At 44.5% G+C, this 21483-nt stretch overlaps 1 protein-coding gene across 2 annotated transcripts in view; it reads right to left on the bottom strand.

Annotated features, from left to right (window-relative positions):
- Positions 1-21483, bottom strand: part of SNX24 (sorting nexin 24) — a 328330-nt gene that overhangs the window by 173228 nt on the left and 133619 nt on the right. For both annotated transcript variants that reach the window (XM_063964216.1, XM_063964215.1), the window contains exon 2: positions 7436-7519. In XM_063964216.1, the coding sequence (XP_063820286.1) occupies positions 7436-7519 (84 nt within the window). The remainder of the gene's footprint in view (positions 1-7435; positions 7520-21483) is intronic.

Genomic DNA, 21483 nt, shown 5'->3' with positions numbered 1-21483 from the left:
AGTGCCGCCTCGTTTGTTCCACCACATACCACCGGATCCCGGTTGGGGAGGGCACCTGAGCAATACGAGTCCAGCACAGTACTCTGTGGAGTGCCGGAGCAGCCACACTTTCTATATATATATATATATATATATATATATATATATATATATATATATATAAAATTAAATAAAAATATTTTATTTTACAATACTATAAAAAGAAAAGTTTTTAAAAACATACATGAATATAAATACAGATATAAAAATCAATATACTATACAGGGGAATTCTGCTTAAAGTGCAAATTGCAAAGTACACAGATAGCTCCAAATAGATAAAGTAAAGCTTAGGAGTCTTAATTGGTTCAGCAGAAGGTCTCTAGGGAAAGGTCCAACGCGTTTCGTCTCTCAGACTTCTTCATGGGGTAGTTTGTACTTTGCAATTTGCACTTTAAGTAGAATTCCCCTGTATTGTATACTGATTTTTATATCTATATTTATAGTGTTGTCTGTTTGTTGTTGGATATGAGTATTTGATAGATTGTAATTGATTAATTAGGGGGAGGGTCACTAGGGTTTATAAGGGGACCATTTACTGTGCTTTATGATCTTGACAAAGGTTCCACTTGGAACCGAAACGTCGATTACACCCCTTGATTGATGTCTTGCTGCTAATAAAAATAAGAAATATTATGAAGACTGGTGAGTGCTCCTATTTACTGGATGTATATTTATAGTCATATATATTTTTAAAAACTTTTCTTGTCATTTTTTATATTATTGTAAAATAAAATATTGTTATTTAATTATATATACATCCTAGTATTGTGATAAATTTGGTAAAACTTACAAATACCACACCATTGGTCGCTAGAACCCCTATTCGGTATTATATATATATATATATATATATATATATATATATATATATATATATATATATATATATATATATCTATATCTAGTCGAAAAGATTAGGTGGCACTCACAGACTTGTAATCAACGTGAAAACTCCGCCAGGAGATTTATTGTGCAAAACAAGTAACGTTTCGGGGACGTGTCCCCTTCCTCAGACAACCAAAACATAACACGTGCATTGTATAAATAGTGTATCATGACCCCACTTACCCCCTTCATCATGACTCCCAGCTGCGTGGACCACGGCTTGCCTCGGCGTCTCCCGACCCGCACTTCCGGTTTCGGCGTCACCGCCCAGCCGGAAGTGACGCAAGCGGGCTTCGCCGGTCACCATGGAGACGCACCGGGAGCCCTAGCAATACAAAAAACAAAACAAAACACGAATACTTAATTGCGGTGAGAAACTGACACATGATAAAACAACGCTCAATCGGAGCTAGAGTGTCAGAAAAGTAAATAACAGGTAAAATCACTTCTTAAAACACAAACATTTAAAAACGAGAATGGTGTTAAAAAAGTGTTGATAACATTAAAAGGTGACAAATAAAGCAGGTGCTGCAAAATCTTAACTCCGGTGCTCTTTTCTTCTAAAATATCTACCTGGGTGGCAAGGAGCTAGAATGGCTCCTAGTCTACTGCCCTGTAGACTAGGAGCCATTCTAGCTCCTTGCCACCCAGGTAGATATTTTAGAAGAAAAGAGCACCGGAGTTAAGATTTTGCAGCACCTGCTTTATTTGTCACCTTTATGTTATCAACACTTTTTTAACACCATTCTCGTTTTTAAATGTTTGTGTTTTAAGAAGTGATTTTACCTGTTATTTACTTTTCTGACACTCTAGCTCCGATTGAGCGTTGTTTTATCATGTGTCAGTTTCTCACCGCAATTAAGTATTCGTGTTTTGTTTTGTTTTTTGTATTGCTAGGGCTCCCGGTGCGTCTCCATGGTGACCGGCGAAGCCCGCTTGCGTCACTTCCGGCTGGGCGGTGACGCCGAAACCGGAAGTGCGGGTCGGGAGACGCCGAGGCAAGCCGTGGTCCACGCAGCTGGGAGTCATGATGAAGGGGGTAAGTGGGGTCATGATACACTATTTATACAATGCACGTGTTATGTTTTGGTTGTCTGAGGAAGGGGACACGTCCCCGAAACGTTACTTGTTTTGCACAATAAATCTCCTGGCGGAGTTTTCACGTTGATTACAAGTCTGTGAGTGCCACCTAATCTTTTCGACTGCATACCGGTGGGCCTGCTGGTCCACAAGGAAGGGCACCACAGCCAGTTATTTCAGAGGAGTGACGGGGCAAGTTTTTTGAAAATATTTGGTTTCACGCCCTGCTGCGGTAGATAAGCTCGTTGAACCAGCCCATGGCACCCTCCAACAAGACCTCCTCCCTCGGAAGTTCACTCTGTTTTTATCCACTTTAAACACCGACTTGCACGGTGTCGACACGTTGGTGAGAAGCACATTCACAATCAGGTGCAGCACCGGGACCGGCTTAAGAACTCAGAATGGCGACATCGGAAGGTGAGGGTGATTTCACGTCATTCTTATTAGAGTGTGACAATTACGAGACGCTCAGCTTCTCGGACATAGATGCTGAGAAGATTCTACACAAAGACAGGGCACTGTCAGACGATTATACGGAATCTAGTACTGAGGTCTATCGTGAACTGTTTAAATTAAAGAAAAGAGAGTTGGATTTCCTCTACCATAGCCGCACCTTGTCCGACTACTACAGGGCAAAACACATACCCCGTGGCTTCAGGGTCCATAATATTCCAACCATTGGCCGGTACAATACCACCTTCTGCAAGCGCTGGATTTCAATTCTCAACAAATGCTCCATGGACCTCATGTTACTGGTCATAGAGGAGTCCACGAGGGAGCTAAAAGTAACAACTGAAAAAATCAGCGCATTCGAAACCGAACATCTGACCACCATGACTGCTGACAAGTCCATTGATTGGGTCTCTAAATTAAAGGCCCAACTTGACGAATATAAAAACAACCTGGTCAAATATAAGAAAGAGAAACACAAAAAGGTTGTTACTGATTATGCCCAGCATCGAGTATACACCTGGCTGGGGCAGAGTACCCAAACCCGAGGACGGGGCCGAGGAGCTGGTAATCTGAGACGACCACAACGGGTACGTTTCTCAAGTACCTCTGCCAGTGATAACGATGAAGGGGGAGCAACAGGTTATGAAGCTAGAAAACCCGTGACCCCTTTAGGGGCCAACACCCGGGCAGTGGCCTCCTCCCGGGGAAGACCAAAACAAGACGGGGAGGCCAAACGAGGAGGCAGAGTGGGAAGACCACCCAAGAACAAAGCCACTTAATTTTTAATCTGTCCTCATACACCCTTCAAGACCCTGAACAAAGACTGCTCAGCAAAGGACTCACATTTATCCCTACCAACTACATGAATCCATTCAACTGGAAGGTGGAATCATTCAAATTGGCACGTTCTTTAAAGATTAAGGAACATTTCTTTAAACACCCGACGGCAAATCCTGAACCGACACTACCTAGCCGTATCTCCAAACTGGGCAGTCGCTCCAGATTTGACCCACAGTCAAATAATGCGACCTTGAAAACCTTCCACAGACTAATGGATGGCATCACGGGAACTGTAGCACCAACAGTGAAACACAATCTACCCAGAGATGAACGGCAAGCATTGAAAAATCTGCAACAGAGGACTGACATTGTGATCAGGGCCGCCGATAAGGGGGGCTCAGTCGTCATTCAGGACACAACACTATATGTGGCAGAATGTGATAGGCTGCTTAGTGACAGCAAAACATATTGTCAACTTGACCGTGACCCCACACCGGTTTTTAAACAAAAGCTTGATACTATTCTTAAAAGAGCGGTGGAAGAGGGGTTAATAACACAGGTAATTTGTGACAAATTAACTACTAAATGCCCGGTTGTGCCAATATTTTACACTTTGCCGAAAGTCCACAAGGACGCACAGAGGCCACCAGGGAGACCTATCATCTCGGCCCGGGGGTCTCTGTGCGAACCAGTGGCGGTGTACTTAGACACGTTCTTGCAGCCTTGTGTACAGGCCACTTTTACGTATCTGAAGGACACGAATATGTTGTTAGAGAGACTAGCAGGCTTGGGACAGGTTCCCAGTGAAACAAGCATGGTCACATTGGACGTGACCAGCCTCTATACATGTATCCCTCACGAGGAGGGGCTGGAGGCAGTTAGACGGCTGATCATGGGCAATAGCCTCTACTCGGGTCCTGATATTGATCTATTTATTGAATTACTGACTTTCACATTGACACATAATTTCTTTTTGTTCAATGGGAAGTTTTATAGGCAACTCCAGGGCTGCTCGATGGGGTCACCGGTGGCCCCAGCATTTGCTAATAGTTTCATGTGGGAGGTGGAACGGGACCTTTTTTTCATAGACACTAACATCTCAAGTAAAATCTCCCTGTATTTCCGCTACATCGATGACCTCCTGGTCTGGTGGAATGATGATATACAAAAACTCATCGACATTATTTTGAAACATAATGACACGAATAGTCCCATCAAATTAACTTGGACATCAAGTAAGACAGACGTCTGTTATCTTGATGTCCGGATTCAGCTTGTCGAGGGAAAGGTTGTGACATCCCTGTACAAAAAACCCACGGATCGGAATACAGTGCTCCGAGCCGAAAGCTCCCATCCCAAAGCGATGATCCGCAGTTTACCCTACTCACAACTCCTCAGAGTCTGCAGAAATAATACAGATCCTAACATACGTGAGATGCAGCTTGAGGAGATGATAACTAAATTTAGTGAGCGAGGTTTTGCTAGAACTGAGCTTAAGAAAGCACGAGACAGGGCATTGACCAATTTTCAAAAACAGGCTAAACAGCGTAATAAAACCCTGCCCAGAGAAACCATTCCATGGGTAACGGAGTACAATGCCAACAGCCCGACCTTGGTTAAACAAGTTAGGAACATGTGGCGGATGGTTACTACGGACCCAGAGCTAAAATGCTTTCAAAAGAGTAAACTGTTGGCAAGTTTTTCCAGGGGCAAAAATCTGAAAGACTTGGTGGTCAAGACCGATATTACAGGTTTTGACGCCAAGAATGCACCCAGGCATTTTTTGAGCAAGAAAAATGGATGCTTTAAATGCCTGGGGTGCACGACGTGTTCATTTTTCCTAGTGGGAGAATCTTTTCCCCATCCACACACCGGCCAGAGATTGAAGATCGGGTGGCCACTCACTTGCACGTCCCGTTTTGTCATTTACATAATAGTGTGCCCATGTGGACTCTATTATGTGGGCAAAACGGAGTGCCAATTAAAAGTCAGACTAACTCAACACAGGTCAGCCATACGGGCAGCCCTGGCTTCTGGGACTAGCGACCAACCGGTGGCAAGACACTTTGCCATAAAGCACCACCCACTGGCGAGTCTGAGATATAGGGCCATCGATCATGTTCCAGCTTCTCTAAGAGGTGGTGATAGAGGAAAGAAATTGCTGCAGTTGGAATCCAGGTGGATTTTCCGCCTGGATTGCTTAGCCCCCAAAGGGCTAAATGAGTCCCTTGGACTAATTAATTTTCTATGAATTAATCCATATCGTTGTGAGTCTAAAGCATGTGGCAATCAATTTTGGGGTAACTTTGGGGTAATAAGGATACCGACCCAAGAATCACTGCGGTGAAGGAGTAGGGCCATCTAGTGATAGATTCCATTTTTGTGGGGTAACCCTACTTAGGACCATACATTATAACATTTGCACACTGCCCTGTAGACTAGGAGCCATTCTAGCTCCTTGCCACCCAGGTAGATATTTTAGAAGAAAAGAGCACCGGAGTTAAGATTTTGCAGCACCTGCTTTATTTGTCACCTTTTAATGTTATCAACACTTTTTTAACACCATTCTCGTTTTTAAATGTTTGTGTTTTAAGAAGTGATTTTACCTGTTATTTACTTTTCTGACACTCTAGCTCCGATTGAGCGTTGTTTTATCATGTGTCAGTTTCTCACCGCAATTAAGTATTCGTGTTTTGTTTTGTTTTTTGTATTGCTAGGGCTCCCGGTGCGTCTCCATGGTGACCGGCGAAGCCCGCTTGCGTCACTTCCGGCTGGGCGGTGACGCCGAAACCGGAAGTGCGGGTCGGGAGACGCCGAGGCAAGCCGTGGTCCACGCAGCTGGGAGTCATGATGAAGGGGGTAAGTGGGGTCATGATACACTATTTATACAATGCACGTGTTATGTTTTGGTTGTCTGAGGAAGGGGACACGTCCCCGAAACGTTACTTGTTTTGCACAATAAATCTCCTGGCGGAGTTTTCACGTTGATTACAAGTCTGTGAGTGCCACCTAATCTTTTCGACTGCATACCGGTGGGCCTGCTGGTCCACAAGGAAGGGCACCACAGCCAGTTATTTCAGAGGAGTGACGGGGCAAGTTTTTTGAATATATCTATATATATTATAAATATCTCTCTCTCTCTCTATATATATATATATATATATATATATATATATATATATATATATATATTATACTTTCTGCTGTCATTACAAGGGTTCCCAACGCTTGAGCTTAGACATCTTCTCACTGCCCCTGACTAGAAAGAACCATCTGCATCTGCCTGTCTACAGTATTTCCAGAATAGGTGAACTCAAGGAATAACATGACATGCAGATCTATATATGAGAGCAGCCTGAAGAAGTCAGTGATTAAATCCGCCTCAAAGATGTCCTATTCACGCATATTGAAATAAAATATTTGTCTTATGATCCACTATAACTGTTATATTATCTATTACAGATCAAGTTCAAAATAAATACACCACAGGTAAGGGGTAAATGATTGTTTTGCAAACATTTAGTTTGAGTGGCATTCCAGAATTCTGGGCAGAATCAAAACATACTTAAAAAAAAAAAAATGACAGTCCAGCTGTAATTGGCACAATGTGCCAGGTATAGGTTTACTTAGAAAATACCCAGGAATAAACCACTGCAAGGAATGTACATATATGTCCTTTTAAATCTACACTCCAAACAATGTTGAAAAATAAACGTATTCAGGGCACCAGTCACCAGCGAACCAGGTGTTGCTGCGTGCTGCCATTTTCCCAGTGGTTCCATGTTTTTCTCATACCTTTGGGCACTAAAGGATAGCAGCAGGAGGACCAATCAAGGGCCGCAATCATGGAAATGCCATCTTTTTGCAAGTCTTCTTGAAATAAATGCACATTTTTTGACTCTTACTACCAAAATGCAAAGTACAGCTGTGAAAAAGAAGTTTTTGTTTTTAATGACATGAATATGAAGGAGCAATCATGGTGTCCCGTGTAGTCACAAGAGTCAGCCTGTCAGTGACAACTCTGTGGCGTCAGTGATGTGCTGGGAACATTTTATGAGGTTCTCAGCTGTCATTTAAACCTTTAGCAACCAAATGACAAGCAGTTTTTGTACTGTCAGTGCAGACACACGAGAGGACACTGGTATGGTATAACAAGCTAAGGCACGCATGGCTGCTGGGCAATGATTAGGTATTACCTTTTTATGGAGTGCATGGAATTCACTGTACCGCTTTTCAACAAAATGTTTTCTTCCATTCACTAACACTTCTATTCTAAATACCTGGAAATAAAAGAGAAGAGTCAATTAAACATCTCATTCACATTAAAAATGTGTCACTATATTCTATAGTTTGTGTCGGTGTGTGCATTTTCTAAAAGGATTTTGAAGTGAAATTATTATCATCACACAAAGAAGTCAATGCTAATGGAAATAAATACGAATATAATTAATACTTAAATTTGTTACTTTTGGCTTTAGGAGTTCTAACATTTTAAGTATTCTGACTAAATTAGGGACCATTAAACAGTAATTTGAATGTAAAAAGTGATGGGATGAATACAAGAAGATGTCTGCCGCCTTTGTGTGAAGTCAACTGGTGTTTTAATCCCGATGTAGGTGGTAAGGTACATGACAACTAAAATATTTCAAATCCAAAGGAAGTGCAATTGCATCAAAAAGGAGCTTTAGGGTAGACTTTCCATTGTTAAATCTCTCTCTGCGAGGTACACTGGATTCTACAGGGTGTAGAGTTGGAGCTTGATCTGAGGCACCAACAGGCTAAAGCTTTGACTGTTCTCAGGATGCACTGCACCGTCTCCTCTATATCCCCGCCTCCGGGCACTGGAGCTCAGTTTTGTTAACCAGTCCAATGCACTAGCAGGTAAGAGAGACGGTAGATGTTAGTCGCATAGAACCACATTCTCACGACAGGAGAAGGTACTAGTGGCTAATGCCATACAAACCCAAAGAAGCTAAGTGCATCAGGGTGGGCGCCCTGTGGAATCCAGTGTACCTTGCAGAAAGCGATTTAACAATGGTAAATCTACCATAAATCTCCTTTTCTGCAGCGGGGTACACTTGTATTCCACAGGGAATAACATTGGGGATGTCCTAAAGCAGTTCCTCATGGGAGGGGATGCACTGTAGCGGCAACAAGAACTCGGCGTCCAAAGGAAGCATCCTGGGAGGCGGAAGTATCGAAGGCACAGAACCCGATGAACGTTTTCACAGAGGACCACGTAGCCGCCTTGCACAATTTTTCTGCGGACTAGCCACGGCGGGCCGCCCTAGAAGGTCCAACCGACTGAGTAGAATGGACCTTGATAGCAGCAGGAGCTGGGAGCCCAGCCTGCGCATAAGCTTGTGCAATCACCATTCTAATCCATCTGACCAAGGTTTGCTTATTTGCAGGCCAGCCATGTTTGTGAAAACAAAAAAGTACAAAAAGAGAATCTGACCTCCTGATAGAGGCAGTCCTTTCCACATAAACATGGAGAGAGCCCGTACCACATCCAAAGATTTTTCTTTAGAGGATAGACCAGAAGAGGTGAAGGCAGGAACCACAATCTCCTGGTTAAGGTGAATAGATACCACCTTAGGCAAATAACCAGGGCGAGTTCGAAAACAGCCCGGTCACAGTGAAAAATCAGAAAGGGTGGACGACTGGACAAAGCGCCTAAGTCCGACACCCTCCTAGCAGAGGTGATAGCCAACAGAAATACGACCTCAAGCGTAGGGCATTTAAGGTCCACAGACTCAAGAGGTTCAAATGGAGACTCTTGCAGGGCATTCAAGATGACAGACAGATCCCATGGAGCCATAGGAGGGACATAGGGAGACTGAATCCGTAGAACACCCTGAGTGAAAAGGTGTGAACGTCAGGAAGAGACGCAATTTTTCTCTGAAACCACACCGACAAGGCAGATACATGAACCTGGAGGGAGGCCAGACGAAGGCCCAAGTCTAGGCCTTGCTGTAGAAAAGCCAAAAGTCTGGAAGTTTTTAAAGTATCATAATTCTTAGCAGCACACCAGGTGAAGTACGAATTCCAGACTCTGTAATAAATCCAAGCCGAAGCTGGTTTACGGGCTTTCAACATAGTTTGAATGACCGCCTCAAAGAAACCTTTTGCTCTCAGGAGTGATGCTTTAAGAGCCACGCCGTCAAAGCCAGTCTGGCCAGGTTCGGCTAGACACAAGGGCCCTGAACGAGGAGGTCTGGGTGTTGAGGAACTAGAAGAGAACGCTCTATTGAGAGACCCTGCAGGTCTGAGAACCAATGCCCTCTGGGCCACGCTGGAGCGATTAGAAGTAGTATTCCTCCTTCTTGCTTCAACTTCCGTATTACCCTGGGCAGGAGTGACACTGGAGGGAACACATATGGCAGCTGAAAGTTCCATGGAATTGCCAGTGCATCCACGAACGCTGCTTGAGGATCCCTCATCCTTGCTCCGAAGACCGGAACCTTGTGATTGTGTCGAGATGCTATCAGGTCTACATCTGGTAGGCCCAACTTGTCCACTAGGAGTTCAAAGACTTAGGGATGAAGACTCCACTCTCCGGTGTGCATGTCCTGATGACTGAGGAAGTCCACTTCCCAGTTGAGGACTCCCGGAATGAACACTGCCAATATGGCTGGCAGATGGCGTTCCGCCCATTGGAGGATTTTTGACACTTCCATCATTGCCATGCGGCTTCGATAGGCCGGAAAGACTATTTGGTTTCGGAACTAGAAACAGGGTCGAATAGTATCCCCTGCCTCTCTGGGACAGAGGTACCGGCACTACCACTCCTGTTTCCAGGAGAGATTGAACAACCAGGTGTAGAGCTTGCGCTTTCAATGGATCCAAAGGAATAACTGTTGCATAGAACTGGCGAGGGGGGACGTCTCTTGAAAGAGATTGCATACCCGTGAGAGACAACTTCCCACACCCAGGCATCTGAAATGGTCTTTAACCAGGCCTGGGCGAACTGCAGAAGTCGGCCTCTCACCCTGGGGTCCCCCAGGGGGGAGGCCCGCCCCATAATGCAGCAGGCGTGTCTTTTTTGGAAGCAGGCTGACGGGTGGCCCAGGATTGTTTAGATTTGGGCTTAGTAGTTTTGGAAGTACGAGCCTGTCTCGGGTACGCTTGACCTTTTGCTTTTCTTGGAGGTCGAAAGGAACGAAAAGTGGTACTCTTAGCGTTCTGAGTAGAAGTATTAGTACTTGGGAGAAATGCAGTCTTGGCCGTCGCCAAGTCAGTCACAATCTTGTTCAGATCCTCCCTAAAAAGCATGTCTCCCTTGAAAGGAAGTACCTCCAAGTTCTTTTTAGAGTCCAGGGCCACTTTCCAGGACCTCAAACACAGAATCCGGTGAGCCAGGATAGATGTAGTAGATGCCTTGGCTGCCATGACCCCTGCATCAGAGGCCGCTTCCCGAATATAGTGAGAGTTGTAATATAGTTGTAATATACAACAGATATTGTCTGGTAATGTCAGAAAAATCCTGAGGTAGCTCATCCTCAATTGCCTGAACCCATGCTTCGATTCCTTTTGCCGCCCAAGAGGTAGCCATAGTGGGTCTACGTACAGCACCGGTAAGAGTGTAAATAGACTTCAGGCATTCCTCTACACGCTTATCTGTCGGTTCCTTCAGTGGGGTGACAGTGGTGACAGGCAGAGTAGATGACACCACAAGACGGGCGACATGAGAGTCCACCCGCGGTGGAGTTTCCCACTTGTTACTAAACTCCGCAGGCATAGGATAACGAGCTAGTATCTTTTTAGTCAGGGAAAACTTCTTTCCTAGAGATGACCAGGATTCCTGACGTATGTCAATTAAAAGGTGAGAATGTGGTAAAACTACTTTAGCAACCTTCTGACGTTTAAACTTATCCGGTTTCTTAGATGTAACAGGAGGCTCAATGTCATCATTAATTTGGAGAATCAGCTTGATAGCCTCCAGAAGGTCAGGAACATCAACCTGGGTTGTAGATTCCTCATCAGAAGCAACTGTATCAGTGTCTGATGGATCAGTATATTCCCTATCTTTATCGGAAGAATTATCCAAAATATTAGTGGATTGTGAGGAAGAAATGGCCCGCTTTGACCCCTTGGCCCCAGAGGGACGTGGGGTGGACTTTTGTCTAACCAAAGTCTGATTTAATTGTTGTAACTGGGAAGACAAAGTATCCGCCCATGGCGGATTAACTACAGGGACAATATGTAGATATAATGGCACAGGAGGCCCCACAGGGGGCATGAGACACGTAATAAGCGTAGTCAGCATATTTGAAAAAGCTGTCCAAGGTGGGTCCTGATTGACCACAGGTGCCACAGACGGACTGGGAGATGTATGACCCCCAGCTCCTGAACCAACAGCTAACACTTCCCCCGCTGGTGAATCCGTGACGACAGCACTGCATAATGCAGGAGCATCGCGGATGTCCCGTCCTGTGTAGCAGACATTGTATGGGATGTAGCCTTAGGACGTAACAGAACAATATAGCCAGACAAACACAAAAACCAGCAAATAATCTGCTGTGTTTTGTGACCTTAAATACAGAGCACAGAGGATTTAAGTGGTGTGGGGTGACTGAAAAACACAGTGAGAAATACAAACAGTATACCCTGTGTAGCACTATATATTATATGAGACCCTGACGCACCTAGTTCCCCAGGGTACAGAATATGGGGGGTCATTCCGAGTTGTTCGCTCGCAAGCTGCTTTTAGCAGCTTTGCACACGCTAAGCCGCCGCCTACTGGGAGTGAATCTTAGCTTATCAAAATTGCGAACGAAAGATTAGCACAATTGCGAATAGACACTTCTTAGCAGTTTCTGAGTAGCTCCAGACTTACTCGGCATCTGCGATCAGTTCAGTGCTTGTCGTTCCTGGTTTGACGTCACAAACACACCCAGCGTTCGCCCAGACACTCCTCCGTTTCTCCAGCCACTCCCGCTTTTTTCCCAGAAACTGTAGCGTTTTTTCACATACACCCATAAAACGGCCAGTTTCCGCCCAGAAACACCCACTTCCTGTCAATCACATTACGATCACCAGAACGAAGAAAAAAACCTTGTAATGCCGTGAGTAAAAAACCTAACTGCATAGCAAATTTACTTGGCGCAGTCGCACTGCGGACATTGCGCATGCGCATTAGCGACTATTCGCTCCGTTGCGAGAAAAAAATAACGAGCGAACAACTCGGAATGACCCCCCATAGTGATAGCAAACGTGTGATACACAAGAATGGAATCCACACAGCAGCTACAGGCACAGTCGGTCACAGGTACAATGCAGGAATTATTACATATAAACAATAAAACTGCACTGGACTAGTAATTACATATAGGTATGTATACAGATATAACAATGCACAGTAAACACTGGATGTATATCACAGAATACTTGTAATAAATATTCAGATAGCAGTACACTTGTTCTGAACTAACACTGTCTAAAATTACATGTAGAATACTTAAAGTGTCTGTAAATGCACAACGCTGATGATACAGGCGGATTTACAGAGGAGGCAGTGCCCAGCAGTCCCAGAGATAAGCCCAGCTATGTAATGGCGCCAAAATCTCTTCAGGGAGTGAGGAAGAGAGAGAGATGCAGCTTCAGGGCGGGAAGACCAGCAGTAGATGGTGCCCGGAGCTGGGGGAGGGGTTACAGGTCAGCGCCTTATCCCCTCTGCTGGACTTCACCACGGGTACTGTGGAGCCTTTTACAAATGGATTTTAATCAATTCGACCTGTGCTCCTTGCCCTGGTGGATATAGACGGGTCCCTGTGCGACACAGTGTCCACGCCAGCGGCGCGGTCCGTCTCCTGGGGCCGCGAATGGATCGCGATTTACCGGCGGGACTCGCCTGGGGGACCCTCTTACCTCCTCCCTTTAGTGCAGCCATGCGATCCTGGAGAATGACAGCGGTGGTGTGCCTGAAAGACCGGTGTGTCTCCGCTGCAAGTACCCGGGAACCAGGCCGCAGAAGTATGCCGCTACGGGAGGTGATGGAGCCGCAGCACAGCACGTCATAAAGACATAGAAAGTGCTGCGGCCCTTGAAGTCTTCTAAAAAGATCTTTTCAGGGCTGCCTAGCGCAGCCCCACCTGTTAGTGATTTGCACTGCAGGCACCAACTTACAAACTGAGCTCCAGTGCCTTGAGGCGGGGCTATAGAGGAGGCGGTGCAGTACATCCTGGGAACAGTCAAAGCTTTAGCTTGTTGGTGCCTTGGATCAAGATCCAACTCTACACCCCGATGTTATTCCCTGTGGAATACCAGTGTACCCTGCTGCAGAAACAATGAATGTACGCTGTACGCATATTCCTCTCCAGTCTCAGCTGGGGCAACTACCTACTACTTATAATGTACACATACAATGTGCTAAAATGTCTTTTCTATGTGTGACACACATGACAGAATGTGCTGATTCCAGTAACCACTGGAAGATTAAAGGGCCAGAAAAGTGGGATCTCCAGACTCTCTAATTAGTAGGCAACAATATAACATGTCACTGACACGGAGGTCAGGAGGAGAGATATAACAACAGATGACAAGCTACACAGAAGGGGGCTTCAAAATATGAATAAAAATGAAAGCTAGAATATTGAAAACACATGTTATAATAACCCTATAAAAAAATGACAAGTACTGCAGCATACCTCACATAACACCCTGTCAATTGTCTGTGACCCTAGCCACAGTGAGCTGTCCTAAATTTCCCTATTAAACAAAAAAAAAAAAAATCCAAGTCACAGCAAAACCGTTTCGGCAATTATATTCATATGTCTGATGCACTATGCTTCCCTTCCATCTCAGTGACAAGTATTTTGCACACACTGTACAAAACCCAGAAACAAATTACATTGACCAGCGTAGATATATTAAAAAAAATAATAATACTTTTTAGTGTACAAAGGTATGCATGCAATCGCTACAAACCTTACATGGGTGACTTGGCACGGAGGAATCGTCTCCCTGCATAAATGGTCTTAGTGATACTCAAGAATAGTAAAGGTGAGAAGCAGTGGCGGCTCTAGAGGGGTGGCAGCAGCCGAGTCCAAAATTCAAACAGACGAGCCACACCAACTGCCAGCGAGTTCCGGACGGCAATGTTTGGCAGCACGTGGGGTGGCAGTTAGTGGTGGCTCCAGAGGTGGGGAGCCATACCAAGAGAAGCCATACCACTGAGAGGGGTATCTGATTTAGGTCAGTGGAAAAGAGAGCGATAGGGTGTAAGCTAGCACGTGTCGCTCAGAAACGTGGAACTGGAGCAACTACTGGCCGCAAAACTGGTGGGAAATCAGTCCTGGTTCTTGCTGCAGCAATACGATGGAGAGATAACCCACGCAGGGAAGACGTACACAATGAGATGAAATCATTCAAGAATCAGAAGTACATATTTAGCAGCTTTATTTACCCAGGGATGTATGGCATGACTAAAATCACTGACCATGGTTGATTCCATAATTCAGCTATAGCAACACGTATAAATTAGTCTAACCTACACTAGACTGCTCAAAGCTGCATTAATGAACAACTTACATGGGTAACTCCACTCAGACTAATGTTGCCTAAAGAAACTTAATTGAAACCTATGTCTTAAGCTATATGTTGAAAGCTCGGATCAAAGCAGTCATTTCACAGCTGCAACTATATAAACTATGAGCTGATCTTATTGCCCAATGATTACAGATGTGGTTTATCTTAAGGTGCATACACACTGAGCGAGTTTTCCCTCTGCCCAGCGATGTCAGCGGGGGTGAGCGGCTTTCCATAGCAGAACGCTATGGAAAGCCACTCACCCCGCCGTTCATCTACTGGTAATATCAGTAGATGAATGGCGGTCGCCGGCGATGAAGCGGGAGCGCGCACCAGCGCTCATCGCGTGTGCATACACACTGGGCGGTTTTGAGCTGAAAGCAGCTCAAAACACTAAAAGTGATCTGCTTTCAGCTTAAAATCGCCCAGAGTGTATGGGCCTTTACAGTATGTGATTAATATTTTAGATGCCAATCTACCGATCCTATAGAAGGCTGTACACACTGAACTATTTCTAGCTCAGTATGTACGGGGTCACAGGAGGTCAAGCTGTGTACACACTACTCAGATTGTGAGTGTTTCACCCACAGGTTATGCAGGATGGCCGGACTGTTCACTCATTCAGGGCCAGGAAATATGCATCAGAAAATGCAGACCCTGACCTGGGAACGCCTACAAAGTGCTTAAGGGGAACTTCAATCAAGCTTGTCACTGATGCCAACACAGCACTGGCGACTTCACAGCACCTGCTGAACGTAGCTCCCTCGCAGGCTTCACTCCCACCTGTCACCAGGCTTGCGAGACGCCCGGGGAGCAGGGAAGCATCATATGCACTTTCTACAAAATGGGTGGGTCCCTGGGGACGTGCTCTACTGGGATTGACTACATGTTTAATGATTGATGTCTCCCTTGTCCAGCTGCACGGAGTACTATAAAAGTGGAGGAAGAGCCAACCGGGAAAGGGAGACATCATTAAACTTTTAGCAAATCCCAATGGAGTTGGTCCCTGGGGACACACCCATTCTGAAAAACTGAAGTCCCCATATCGGGTAAATTACGCGGAATTGCAGGTTTTTGCGGTCACTGCCTATGGGCTGAAACTATTATATTATATTATTATTAACTATAGCTCTCCTATAGCTTTAGCAAATAATAAGGCCCAGATTTATCAAGCCTCGGAGAGTGATAAATTGCACGGTGATAAAGTACCAACCAATCAGCTCCTAACTGACATTTTTTCAAACACAGCCTGTGAAGTGGCAATTAGGAGCTGGTTGGTTGGTACTTTATCACCGTGTAATTTATCACTCTCCAAGGCTTGATAAATGTGGGCATAGGTCCTTAAATACCCACAGTTCAGAGCCCATACTAAAGGTGATAAAATATAGAATAGAACTGAAAAAAAGTAAAGTAGTCAGCAGCTTCCGGTGCCCGAACAATGAGATAATCTAGGCAGCATGGAAGAACGGCACTCACATGAGACAATATTTAATCTTTTAAATAGTTTTTATCCGGTCAACGTTTTAGAGGACCTAACATCAGGTCCGAAAAGAGGATTCTTATCACCCGTGGCACCAAACCCCCCTGTCTTACATTTCTATGTGATGACCCACTCCTGCCAAGATGATCAGTTCCACAAGGGGAGACTACCCCCTTAAATATAATGGACACAATGGGAAAGAGGAGAACAACAGGGGAGCCTACCCCCTTTTAGACTTCTAAATTGTGTGAACATGCAGGGAAAGGGGAGCCTACCCCTTTCTAACTTTATAAAAATTAGCACTGAGGTGAGGGAAATACACAGGGGGAGCCTACCCCCTAATTTACTTTGTCCCCAACATGAAGAGTGCGCAGTGGAAGGGAGAATAGGGCAGAGAAGGCAGCGGAAGGCATAGTCCGAGTCTTACCCCATGCTGCGGCGCTTCTGCCACCTCCGGTCCTCATCACTGCCCGGGATCCTGGGCACCGCACCAGGCTGCGCTCTCGGTCCAGGGTCGCTCCCTCCAGCCAGTCACCTTCAACTCTGCCTTCCTGATGCTGTACACTCCTCACAGGCTCCGACCGATGTCCCTTCTTGCTCTGCGCTGTTCTCTGGCAGGGGTCCTTCACTTGTCCTGCAGCTGGCTGCGCCACAGGGCTTGCTCGGGTCCTGACGCTGATGAGTCATCCTTGGCTCCGCCCAACTCTTCCAGTCAACCTGGGGTCATCCGTGGATTCTCTATACCTCCTGTCGGCCTCTTTTCAGTCCCTCCTTCTCTGCGACATTGCTGCTTATCTACCAGTGGTCCTCCTGGGCACTCCTATGCAGCCCGGCAAAGGCTGAGACAGCTCTCCACACACTGGGGTCCTCAGGGTCAGGCTGTCCTCCCGACTCTGTCTATGAGGTATTAGGGCGGCGCAATCTCCTCTAGATGGCTGCGGGGGAATCTGGCTCACTTCAGTGAGTGACTCAGGTTTCTCAGCACCCCCTCCATTCCTGCGCCCGTAGCACATGGCCCCTTAGCCCCCCTAGTCTCCCCTAGTTGCAGCCATGCTAAGATCCTCCTCCGTCAGGACATACATATTCAGAACATACGTTTCAGAGGACCTTACATCCTCCTTCGTCAGGACATACGTATGTCCTGAGAAAGGAGGATGTTCGTTCCTCTGAAACATTGACCGGATAAAAACGATTTCAAAGATAGATTATTGTCTCATGTGCAATTTTGCTGCTACACGGAGTGTCACTCTTATGGGCTTGGCATGGATAATTGTGAAATTGGACTGAAGGTCCTTTGAAAATGAACATAAAAATGTACTCCTACATTGCACTGCTGTCAATTCTTATCAAATACAGAAGTTAAAATTGTTAATTAAATTAGCATTGCCGGAATAATTTGATTTTCACACACTATTATAATTTGTGCTCAATTAGGTTAACCTGGTATCCATATATGTATTAGATTTGTTTTACAGTGACATGAAAAGTTGAATGGCAAAACTTTATTTTTTATTTTTAAGGCAATGATACCAAAGTAAACAGAACTTTGTTTTTAAAGCCAGTACAAGTGATTGCCAACTGCTTGAATAAACTGCGCTTCACTTACAATTAGTCTACATTATTATAAATGGCAACTAAAGGAGTGATGCTGAAGAGAACATTTTGCACGATGCCAAATGAAAAAAAAAAATTCTATTCATTTTATTTCTGTAACTAATGATATACTTTTTTAGATATAAAAGTAATTTTATAGCTAAATGAATGGAGAAAGAGCAGGCAATTTCTTTTTAACAATGTGAGGAAATCGGTTTACGTAACATAAAGAGCCAAAGTAAAGAATGAAGCATTTCAAGCTGAAAAATAAACACTGTAATTCGGAAATTGGTTTGTATTACAACAATACAATCTCCTAACAGATCATTAAAAATATATTCAGTGGAGTTAAGAATTCAAAAACTGCTCAAGACAACATGGACAAAAAACATTTACTCTATTAACCCTTTAATCGCCAAAAATGACATACGTCCTAGCAGCACTAGGCCAAGAATATCTCTTTTGTTCCTGAACATCTTCAGCTGATGGGTTATTGTGCATTAGTCTCATCATTCCTTCAACCATTCATCCATCACCAGCGATGACAGCTCATTACCTAAATAAGGAATCCAGCTGCAGGTAGCCCACACTGTTTAACTTCCCAAACTGGGTACTGCAGGGCAATTGCAGGGGTGCCACAGGTTTGTGGTCCATGACCAAATCAAATTATTTATGGTGAGTGTGATAGGCAAAACCAGAGCTGAATATTTGTTTTCTGAATTTCTAAATAAGAAAACTGTGGCCTAGGAGTGCCATGAAAAATCTGCTGATACTATAGGACGTCTGGATTAAAGAATGTTTAGGAACCACTGGTTTAGCTAAAAGTACTGTAGGGCGAGGATAAAATTATTTTTTTCTGTGAAAATCTGAAGTCAATCGTCCTGGAGTGTAGGGCATTTAATAAAAACCAAGTTAAAAAAAACCCACAAAGAAGAAACCACTCAAAAGAATAAATAAAAGAATGGGTAAGAAGGCTTAACAACTGCCAAACCCCCTCCCATATAGTTACGAATAGACTACATTTTAACCATATCAAAAAGGTCTGTGTACTGTATAGCCAAACCATTGTTTCATCAATGCCTAAGAAGCTTGCATCACATAGTGTAAATGGTTAAAAACAAAAATATAAAGAAGCTATAATTCCAGATATTTTTTTTAAACCAAAGCAACATAATAAATGTAATGAACAAAATAAACAAACAGAAAAACAAACAAACTGCTGAAGTAAAATACGGACCACCACCAGCATCCTCTTTTCTATATATCTCTGTCACCCAGAATCTAGAATCAGCATATTTCTTGTCTCGATTCATTGTGTATGATAAAGAGGATCAGTTCCAAGAGATCTGGCATTGATTTTTCACCCCCAAAGACCATTCCTAGTTACATGATCTATCATAATCAGACAATTTGTATCTTGGCTTCATTTTTGGAACAACGACTTAAGAGAAAATATGTTGGCTTGCAAAAGCAGTCTATGTTTTCTACCAGCTGTTCCTTCCAGTCACATACCAGAACCAAAGAAACTGGAAGCCTGAGAGAATCCAGCTACTCTATAAACCTCAAAAGCGTATTAGGATACATTCACTGGGTATGATCACATGGACAAATGTAAAGTTAAGGTGCATACACACGGTGAGATTCTTGCTGTGCTATGCTATGTGATTTCCCTTGAACCCACTCCCAGAGCCCAGATAGCACAGATTTTCACTATCTGTACTTTCGAGTTTGTCTATGTACGATTTTGACTATACTTTGTACTAGATAGTACACTAGATAGTCAAGATTGACTTGCCTGCACAGTCTATCTAACCTTGCAAGATCGACCCCACGGGAGCGCGAATTGGGATCGAATCGGTATCGCAAGCTGCCTAATACCTTGAGATGTGCACTAACTTTCCTTAAGATTTTGACTATATAGTCAAAATCTTACAGATTAATCTCACCGTGTGTACACAACTTTATTTTTTCAGTAAAGATAGTATAAATAATGTTGAGAAAACTCACCATTAACATGGAATTATTAAAAATACGAGGGGTCTGCAATAAGTTTCCGTATGCACAAAAAGTTTTATATTTACAAGCTAAGGAAACATTACATTATTTCAAAGTATTCACAAGAGGAGTCTATGCAAAGATGCATGTGCTCAAACCACTTGGTAAAGCAGGTATATCTTCTACATGCTGGATGAAGGTCTCCACTGCAGCTGCCGCTGACTCAAAATGCCCACGCATCTAGCAAATGGCAAGGTCTGAACTGTACTGTGGATGACCAAGCTCCTGGATGCCTTCATGGGCCAGAAGATCCACCACTTTCCTAGAATTGTGGGCAAGTGCATTGTCGTGATGAAGAAAGGAACCACAAGAGCAAGTTTTTAGATGAAGCCTGGACAATGCAAGTTCATGGACGGTGACTCAAAAGGAATCCCACGCATATTGCGCTTGATTTGTGGAAACAAGAAGTTGCAGGTAGCTAGGTCTGGACTGTACGGAGGATGACCAAGCTCCTGGATGCATTCAAGGGTCAGATAATCCACCAGGCACCACCAGAAAATCCACTGCTTTCCTGGACTTGTGGGCAGGTGTATTATCATAATGGGGAAGGGCATCACGAGCGCGAGTTCTAGGAGGGTGCCTGGAAATGGCTTCTAGCACTTGCAGTAGGCACTGGTTGGCATACCAGCCCCCCAGTGACTGTGTACTGCTGCACAAGTGATACGGTAGCTACATGACCACATATAGAGATAACACCTGCTTGGCCACGCTGCACTCATGTCCAATGGATAGGCTGTTGTTTGGTCTCTGGGTTAAAACTGTAGATCCAGGATTCATCGCCACTGATCATCTCCCAGACAGAGTTTGCGTGACCGCCATCAAACCTGGCCAGCATGTTGTGGTACCAAGTAACCCAGCCTCCGAGTCAGCTGATGGGGCACAGAGCGTTCAGAAACCTTGTTCCTGACAAGCTTTTGATAGAGTATTAAGTGGATGGATCCCGATGAGATCACTATCTCCTTCTCTGACTCATGGTCACCCTGGTGTTTACCTCAACTATGGCTCGCATGGCAGAAACACTGTCCTCAGTGATGGAGGACATAGGTCGGCAGCAGCGCTCATTTTCCAGGGACCGTTTCTGGCGCTGAAATCCTGCAAACCACTCAAACACAGTGGTTCAGGATGGTGCTTCCTCCATAAAAACAGCTCGCAGTCAGTCAAACCTCTCCGTCTGTTGCAGAAAACTGTTGTAGTCATAGAAGATCATGGCTCTCCATGAACATGCTGATTTCTTTGGTGTGCAGTACGGTTATGTGCCTTGATATTTCACAAAAACTTTAGTCAGAGATAACCATTCACAACAGTCAGATTGTGTCTACTCAACCTATGCACTGCACATCTGAAAACGTATTGCACACCGCTCGACATATTATTACTAATAAACATTTGCCACTGGAATAGGATACTGGTTGACATTTCTGAGCACTGTGCGCTATTAAAAATTAGAACAGAGTAGTGTCCATTATAATTATTCCATTAAAAATGTATTCACACAAGACTTCCTGTTCTGGCTGCATGCAGGACGCTGCTTGAGCTCGCAGCTCTGCCGAGTGACCCCCTCACCTGATCATTTTCACGGCTTTCTTA

This window comes from Pseudophryne corroboree, chromosome 1 (assembly GCF_028390025.1).
Source record: "Pseudophryne corroboree isolate aPseCor3 chromosome 1, aPseCor3.hap2, whole genome shotgun sequence".
In the NCBI taxonomy this organism is placed as follows: domain Eukaryota; kingdom Metazoa; phylum Chordata; class Amphibia; order Anura; family Myobatrachidae; genus Pseudophryne; species Pseudophryne corroboree.
This window is presented reverse-complemented; position numbering and strand designations above follow the sequence as displayed.